The sequence below is a fragment of the Gobio gobio genome (genome assembly GCF_949357685.1).
Source record: "Gobio gobio genome assembly, chromosome: 2".
Taxonomy (NCBI): domain Eukaryota; kingdom Metazoa; phylum Chordata; class Actinopteri; order Cypriniformes; family Gobionidae; genus Gobio; species Gobio gobio.
In genome coordinates, this window is record NC_137098.1 from 37,276,836 (window position 1) to 37,286,545 (window position 9,710).

Here is a 9,710-nt window from a genome sequence, read left to right on the forward strand (position 1 = left end):
ATCATGCCCTGCGTATTCCTGACATGGGTGTCTACAGCCTCACACTGATGCAGAGAAGCTACTGTTGTATTAATCAGGAGAATCTGCTTGATTACTATCCCTTGCCTGAGTACACTGTCCATGGCACACCACTGATAATTCTTCACCATTCTTTCCCTCTAGTCCAGAATGATGGCGAACATGAGTGAAGAAATCAAAGAGATCATCTGCAAGACCTTGCCAAATCTGTCTGAAGAGACCCAGTGGCAAATAATATTGAAACTTCAGAGCTCCGGCTTGGAGTCAAAAGAAGACTTAAAATATGTTCAACAGGAAGACATTGCTGATCTGTTACCTGTTATCCAGCGCAGAAAACTCCTGGATGCATTCAAATTAGGTAATGTGTGGTTTATTTAGTGTGGCATTCTCTTATATTCTCTTGTTTATTCAGTTGTGAAATTTTTTTTTTGAAACTACATAATGCACCTTTAAACTTTTCAAATATGCATAATATAAGGAGAGTTTACTTTTGGCTAAATGTCTGCAGTGACTCTGATATAGCTTATTAGTTATGTGCCATAATTCTTTTTTTGTTTGTTTGTTTTTTGTTTGTTTTTTAGAAACCGAGACAGTTACATTGGATTTACAAGCCATTCCAACTTCGTCACCACTGAGTAGTGATTGGTCGGTGTCTGGGTCTTCATCACCAACGTTATGCACTCTGCCTAATTCTAGCTCATCACAGCTATCGGCCATTTCGCCATGTTCAAGCCAGGCAAGAAACAGCGTGCCAAGTAACAGACCTTCCACATCTCAGATACTGAAAACATGGCCAGAAACATTCCAGGTCCCTTGGGAACAAATGCCACAGGAAATTCGTTCTGCAATTGCAGATGGCAAGAGACCTAAACCAGTGGAGCGACGCCAGATGGTACGAGTACTTGCAGATGAAATGAGAAGGTATGAAGCTAACCCCACTCGCGCACAATGCCTAACTGTGGTTCGAAATATCATCAGGCAATACCCAAAGAGTTTTGCTGATATTGCACCGGATGGGTCACTTCTGTGTGGAGGTTACACATCACTTTTGATTCAATTGAAAAACCGCATTGAGAATGTGAACCGTGATGGAAGCTTCTCATGCCACCGATCCTCTACAGGCAAGAGGGGTCCAACTGACACATATGGGTGTACACGATTTCAGCCAGAGCTACCCCCAGAAGAAACTGATGACACTCTGGAGCAGCACCGCCAGAGACTGGAGGAGATTTACAGACAGGAGGGTGCAGGTGGAGCAGAAAGAGCAGAAGTTAAAAATCTAATGGAGCTCACATTCTCTCTACAACGTCGCCATATAAATACACTTCCACCACCTGATATTGAAGATGTGAAAAGCAAGTGGCCTTTTCTTTTCACGCCAAGGTATATATACGCGCATTTTGAGTTGCTCACAGACATCAATGTGCTTCGTAGCTTGGAACTCAGTATGGAGGAATGTGGAAGAGCCATCACAGAATACTTCAGGGGAAAACCTACCAACAAAGATGTCAAGGATATCCTCTTTAATGGTGAAGATAATGAGATGGCACTTCGTGTTGTCCAGCTGCTCATGGCACACTTTGGAGAGGACCTAACCGGGCTGATCCTTCTTACAGATGTAAGTTTTTTTTTTTTTCTAACCCTGTGTTTTAAAGGGTGACTCCACCAGTCTTCAGTGTCCAGACACCTAATGTGTGTGCTAGTTTATTTTTTTTGCTCAGAGGAAGCTGCGTGTAAGCTGATAAATTACCTCCATGTTGTCACACAGTTGCTAAATTGCATTATGGGTAATGTTTTAAAAGCTAATGATCAAATCCATACAGCATAAACAGAAATATTAACTTATTTATTCCATATTCTACTTCCTTTTCAAAACCTGGTGCCTACATTATCCACAATGCAACTTGACCACTGAGTGACATCACTGGAGGCAATTTATCAGATTATGTGCGGTTTCCTCTAGAGCCACAAAAAGGTTCATACTACTTTTTAGACATTTGCAGTAGAACTCCCCAAGACCTGTAAAAATGACCCTTTAAATTTTGAATGCCAAATCTCTTTAGAAGTTTGATTGTAGGTACTTCAGAAGCCTACCTCATTCACCCCGAGGTTACTCTCACCTAGTGTTTACTAATTATTGTCCTATTTATACATTTTCTTCTTAAAAATCGTATTATGGTAAGGCTAATGTATTTGTTCCCTTCAGGTTTCTGCCACTGCAGCTGACGTTGAGGCAACTCTCAGTCTTCCTGCAAGTCCTCGTCTGATACTGCCTGGTAATATACATTTCATTTAGATTAATTGATAGACACATTGTATATCAAATCGGCCATTCATCTTGAGTTTACAAATTTTTACACAAGGTAACATGTATTCCCATGTTGCTATGACTTGAAGTTTCAGGTGCAACAGGGCAAGTCACAATTAAAGGTTGGATGATCACCTTTGAGGGCCATGTAATCTCTGAGGGCATCACACCAACATTTGCAACGGGACTTGCTGCTATGTTTGCAATCTACTACATATTCAACCTTCAGTATCAAGATGAGGCAGCCTGCACTCTGGAATTCATTCAGAGGTAAAACATCTTAGTTCCCTGTCATCATTATATGGATATATACAATTTGCATAAAATGGTATTAGTACTGTCCATTTCAAGCATCAACACACACACACACACACACACACACACACACACACACACACACACACACACACACACACACACACACACACACACACACACACACACACACACACACACACACACACACACACACACCTAAACCTACACTCCTACACCTACACACACACACACACACACACACACACACACACCTAGACCCACACACACACCTACACTTACACACACACACACACACACACACACACACACACACACACACACACACACACACACACACACACACACACACACACACACACCTACACACACACACACAGTATGTTGTTGCAACCATACTCTGATCTTAGACTATTTTGATTTCAGACGCTTCATTGGTATAAATCCAGAGAGAGGGACAAAGGCCAAAAGGGGAAAGGTTGTCTCTAAGAAGAAAGGTGTGATCGTCCAGAAAAAGTCTTCTGCAGTCAATACACACGTCGCCATGCTACTGAAGAATCTCCTTGACTTTGAATGGAACTTCATATAGATCGGTGAGCTCTTTAATCTTTTTCTCTTTGTTTTGACAGTCTAACATTGCCACATTAAGCCACAAGAGAACTGGTATTATTAACTTTATAAGCATTAGCTTGGAGTGTATACTGTACATTCCTGATTGTATAGTTTATTATGATTATGATTGTTTGTTGTTGTTTGACAGTGGCTGTGCTGGAATAATGCTGCAGAGAGGAACAGCGGCTACCAAAGTGATGGTCATCTCTCCTGGATCCACAAGAACTAAGTTAACTCTAAAAAACACAAGCCTACCTCACAGGTCAATTTTAAGAGGTAAACTGCAAGTCTAGCTTGCAGTGGCACATGTGCCTACCTTACAGTTTCATCCCTAAATGTTTTTATTGACGTATATTATTGATACATCCTGCCAAAATGTTCTTCTGTACTATAATAGTTTAAAAATGTGCCTTAATGCACATTTTAAAAATGTTCTTAAGTAGGTTTTCAAAATGTTGCCAATTCTGCATAAGTTCAAATGTTATTATCAAAGTATATTTTTTCAGACAGCAGAGAATATATTGCAGAAAACATTTGTTAATCTTTTAAGTTGACTTTTGTGGAAATTTTAATCTAACTCACAGGACTTTGTTGAGAGGAAAACACAAGCCTGTGGGATTTTTTTCCCCAAAATGTGCCAAAGATGCTTGCATGTTGAATGTTCTTACTCATGTAATCAAAAAGCTCTTAATGTTCCTTACATAGTCTTAAAGGGTTAGTTCACCCAAAAATGAAAAGTATGTCATTAATTGCTCACCCTCATGTCGTTCGACACCCGTAAGACCTCCGTTCATCTTCAGACACAAATGAAGATATTTTAGTGTAAAGCTGATGCTGAGAAAGGCTTCAGATAGGCCTCCATTGGCATTCAGTACATTCACACTCACAAGACCCATAAAAGGCACTTAAAACGTCATTACAAAGTACATCTCACCACAGTGACTTTACAATCATTTTACGAAGCGACGACAACAGTTTTTGTGCGGAAAAAATAAATAAAAATAACGACTTTATTCCACAAGTTCTTGTCTTCCGTTTTGGCCTTTGCCGTGAACTCACGAAGCACCACGACGCGTGAGAATATGACGTAGCGCCAGCGTTCGGGAATCCATGAAATGCACACTTTAGCCCCATTTTGAGAACTACGCCGAGACCTAAAGCACGATCAATGTAGAATTCAACAGCTTAGATATGACGCGTCTTCCTCGGCTTGTAAACAAATCTCATCCTCGCTTCTGGGTCATGTGTCTGAACACTGAATCTGCGTAATATTCTCGCGCATGCGTCGTGGTGCTTCGTGAGTTCACGTCCGAGGCCCACACGGAAGACAAGAACTTGTGGAATAAAGTCGTTACTTTTTTTTTTTTTTGCACACAAAAACTATTGTCGTTGTTTGGTAAAATTATTGTAGAGTCACTGTGGTGAGATGGACTTTGTAACGACGTTTTAAGTGCCTTTTATGGGTCTTGTGAGTGTAAATGTACTGAATGCCAATGGAGGCCTATCTGAAGCCTTTCTCAGCCATCAGCTTTCAACTAAAATATCTTCATTTGTGTTCCGAAGATGAACGGAGGTCTTACGGGTGTCGAACGACATGAGGGTGAGCAATTAATTACATAATTTTCATTTTTGGGTGAACTAACCCTTTAATAGCGTAGTTTTCCAAATATTGCTAATGATGTGTATTTGTTGCCTTTTCTCCTTTTCTTAGACCTTGTGTTATTCAAGGTAAAGCTTAAATTACTGTAGGTAAGATAAATCACTTATGACAAGAATTTGGTAAGTGTTCAAACTTATGTCTTAAATAAAAAAAAGTCAACTATAGGTTATGCCCTTCACATTTGGTAAGGATAGGGGCAGTCTCTGACGAGCAATTTAAGAATGTAAGTTTATTGCCACAGTTTAAAGCAAACACTACTGTTTCTGTTTGCTAACTAGAAAGCTCTTCTCAGCATCGTGCCACAGAGTTTTTTCTTTTTTTCCATTTTTTTTTATTCATGTTGACATTGACAATTGACATTGTTCTTTGAAATAAAGGTATTTGATTTTGAAGTTTGTATTGCTTATTTTGTATAATATTCACAATAATGCATATCTTAAGCAATTGTCTTTAGCCATGGGAAAAATGAAGTTGAAGTTTGAAGACTGATATTTTAGGAAATGTTATTTCTAATACAGTAAAAAAATGCAGCATTTTTCTGTGATCATTTGGAAATTACAATAATACTGTTTAGGTCATCTACTACATCTACTGTGCCTGTCTACAGTAAACTGTGAGAAGTTAAAGTAACAACCTAAACAATATTATTGTAATTTCCAAATAATCACAGAAATATGCTGCATTTTTTTTACTGTATTCGACTGTGAAATCATTTAACAGTGTGACTACAGAAATATACTGTATTTCTGGTTTACAGACTACTACCGTAAAGTAATTTACGTATGAATACCGTAAAAATAACGGAATATTGCTGGCGTCTTTGCTGCCAGCTCTTTACTGTAAATTATAGATATACAGAAATATACCGTTTTTCTAGTTTACAGACTACTACCGTAAAGTCATTTTACGAATGAATACCGTAAAAATAACGGTATACTGCTGGCGTCTCTGCTGCCAGCTCTTTACTGTTATTTTACATGAAAATTTTTTACAGTGCAGGAATCAATACGCATGTGCAGACTGTCTCAAATAGTCAACGCTATATTTATTCCCCTGTATATTGTGTTAGTCTCGATAGACTGTCAAATGTTGGTGTTTACGATGCAAGTTGCAGTGTTGTTGAGCATAGCCAATCACAGACATGTCTGTTGAGCGCTTGAATTCAATGACTAATTGGAGGAGTTAACATCACACAGAATACACGCAATCAAGATTGAGTGGTTCAGCACTTATTTACTGGCTAATTCTGCCTGCTAATGAATACGTTCGACCAACGAAGAGTAAAACATGCAATAAATTCATGATTCGGTGTAGTCAGATTGACCACAACAGTTTCCACTAGTGTAGGAGTTTAGCTGAACTGAAGCATTTGACAGTTTCATGCGTTTATAAAGGGAGCGCAGTCTGCTCACTTACTGTATTCATAAAAGATTGGAATAATTATGTTCCCCGTGCTGCGATTTAGTTGCTATACAGGATGCAATCTTTATGTAAAACGGCTCGGATTGAGTATGGAAATAAATTAGTGCTGCTATCGAATATCAAGTCGAACCTTGTTTTGTATGCAAACCTTACCCGACATATGGCGCTGTGAGTATAAGAGAGAATACACATTTATGTTTTATTCATAATTGTAGCCATGGCATCCTAGCACAGAAGGACCAAGTGAGATGTAACACTATATTCTACAGTTCCTAAAAATAGACAGAGGCATCCAGATATCAGTAGCTGAATAAAACACAAATAGAGTCAAATTAACTGGAATAACGTGAAGACAAATGCGCACAATTACTGTATATGGTGTGTTTGTGTGTTTGTTAACAAATTAGTTAATTTGTTAATTAACTAATTTATTATTAATAGATTAGTAGATTAGATAGATGCTTATTTTTAATGCAATATGCAACAGCACCTTTATAGAAGCACAGAACGCTACGGTTCTTCCTCATAAGAAAGGAAGCCATTTCAACACTGGGTGCACCGTAAGTTTGAGCAAAACATGTACTCTGCTGGAACACAGGCCCAAAACACTTCTAAGCTTGAAACTATGTTGTGTCAGTTTCAATTACATGTTGCATGTGACGATCTCACTGCGCTTGCAAAGATGAATCTAGCAGCATTTAATGAGAACAAATCAATGCCCTGATGTTGGTGCTATACTTTAAAAACTACGCTGAGCATATTAGCATATTTAATTCAACTTTAGCAATCTCATAACACCAGGCTAATAAGCTGTGCCATCTGTTCTGTTCATCTTTTCTAAAACAAAATATTATTATTAACGGTAAGCGATGTCATGCGAATCATTTACGAGGCACTAGGGTTAGTTTACGACACAAACAAGCAACAACAACGAGCGATCACGTTGCACAAGCAAGTGCTGCATCTCATACAATGCGTGCGTCTGCTCTATACAGACATGCTTGCGACAAAATTGTGAAAGAATAAAATACTACACTCAATCGACATCGGAAATGCATAATCATATACATATCATTGCGATGAATGCTGATGTAGTGATGACGCCAGAATGGTGATGAAGATTGCAGCCGTGTCTTGTGATAACATGCCCAGATAGTCCTCCATGAAAGTGATTGTTCTGAATCTGAACCCGAGATTTTGCTCACGTTAGTGAAGGAACTCGCGTCTGTTGCCGCGACAGCCGAATGAACAGAATGATAGGCTGACATGGACTTAAAACGCCACTGTATTGCACATTATTAACTATATAGTAGGACCATCGATTGACCGCTAGGGAACGTCAGGATCGTCAACTGGTAAATGTTGGAGTCAGCATCTGAGAACTCAGACATGTGTGAGTATCTTTTATACTCTGAGAATTAGAACATGATTGATTAGGTCTGGATGTGACGTAATATTGAATCTTCCTGGCAGAACTTGCGCTAGAGCTTCATTTCTACCAGAAAGACTTAATTTCACTAGAGAAATTAACTCTTTTGCTAAATATAAATACTCTTTCGCTATACTAGCCTATACGTATATGAATTATATTCTACTTAACCTGTTGATTATTTAATGAATGTTTAAATAAATCTGTCATGAAAATGACAGCCACTGTGTAAAAATGATTATATTTCAACAACGAACTGTAAAAACATAATTTTATAATTAGATTGAGAAGTTAAAGGGCACCTATTATGCCCCTTTTTACATGTCTCAGGTTTCAGATCAAACGTTTCAGATCAAAATTCCTAACAGATCATTTAATATACCATTTGAAAATGCCAATTTTTGGGTTTGTGAAAAATGAGCTGTTTTCTGTGTGTCTCCTTTAAATGAAAATGAGCTGCTGCTCCCCTTCCCAGAGGGCGGAGCCTTCACGTGAACATGCAAATGAAAACTGAAACATGATATCTGTTTGTTTTGATTATCATTTCTATGGCAGACACGCTCACGGGACATTGCAGTTCTTCATCATCATGAAATATCATCTGCATGTGTTTTAAAGCCTTATCACTCTCAACTTGAGCACACACTCAACGCATGCGCACAGAGAGCTGGATGTCGGCGCGTCCGTGAGTAGGCTATTGAACTAGTCTAAACTTGTTCTCTTTCATGTGTTATTGCAATTAAACTGTTAAATGCACACAAGGTTATGTCAGAAACACACAAAGTTCACATGAAAACATTTGATTATGTCTGTTTTCATGCAGCAAGTACAGAAATCCTGTGTGTGTATTAGATCTGTACTAAAGTGAAAGCAGTGTAATAGTTAGTTAGTTATTCAGTTTATTTATCCCTGTAGGGAAAGTACATATACAGCATACTCACACAGACATTTAAGATTTCATAATTTGCATATACAATCATAATTTAAAACAAATAAATCTACTTTAGAGTTTAAGATAAGATAACCAGACCAGCTGACCATCAATCAACATTAGAGGATGAATAAAAAAATCTGATTGCTTGGGGAACTAAAGATAGTTTGGACCTGTATACAGTATTTAATATACAGTACTACGTTACAAAACAGAAAATCACTCACTGCTCTTGACTGAATAACTTTAGTAGCTTTATTAACACATTTCTTACTTGAATGCTCTGGCGAGGAGATAAACATGGCAGATTGTGTACAGTTCTCTGAGGGCGGAGTCTTTGCTAATAGTGATGTCCGGTTCGCGAACGAATCGTTCTTTTGAACCGGTTCATTTTAGTGAACCGGTCGAACCAGTTCACCAAATCAGACTGAATCGCTCGAAACAGTTTGCATCTCTAGTAAGCACTAATCCACAAATGTATGACTGTAGCCTAGAAATCTCGACGCACCCTAGCGGCAGAAAATGTATTTTGCCGCGAGTGTAGTCTAGCAACTCTCGGTAGACCTGAGAGCTGGAAAAACCAAACTCTGGTCAGGCCAATCACAGCGTATGTAGAGTCGGTGGGCGGGCTTAACATAATGACAGCACGTCACGGCCGAGTTGCGGAGGTCCTGCCTGCTACTCGTAAACAAAGAAGCTGGCTAACAGTGGTCTTTTGAATCGGCTTTGGCTGCGACTCTGGAAGACTTGGAGTTAAGCTTTTCTTTGAGAAAATAACAAAGAACGGCACTGAAGTCATTCTTAAGAAAAGAAGATATGTTCGAAGTTTTGCCGACCATATAGGGCGAAAGTCTATCAACAAACGTTAGCTTGGCTTCACCTTCTTCATTGCTTGGGTTGGTTGTGGCGCTCATGGCGCTATCCAATTGCGTGCAGAGGGAATTTGAAAGACAACCGTTTATCCCGCCCCTCGGATTGAGCCCTGTCAATGGTGAGTTTCCAGACCCAACATCTTGATGTGGGTCTGGCTTGTCAGGCTAGTCTGACTGTCCTT

At 39.0% G+C, this 9,710-nt stretch overlaps 1 protein-coding gene across 1 annotated transcript; it reads left to right on the forward strand.

The window, feature by feature from the left end:
• Positions 1-605: 605 nt before the first annotated feature.
• LOC307122740 (uncharacterized protein) lies at positions 606-4,057 on the forward strand. The gene is made up of 5 exons (XM_079810919.1): positions 606-1,636; positions 2,225-2,294; positions 2,416-2,596; positions 3,029-3,195; positions 3,363-4,057. The coding sequence occupies exons 1-4, from the start codon at positions 842-844 to the stop codon at positions 3,189-3,191; spliced, it is 1,209 nt and encodes a 402-aa protein (XP_079667045.1). The 5' UTR covers positions 606-841; the 3' UTR covers positions 3,192-3,195; positions 3,363-4,057.
• The last annotated feature ends 5,653 nt before the right edge of the window (positions 4,058-9,710 follow it).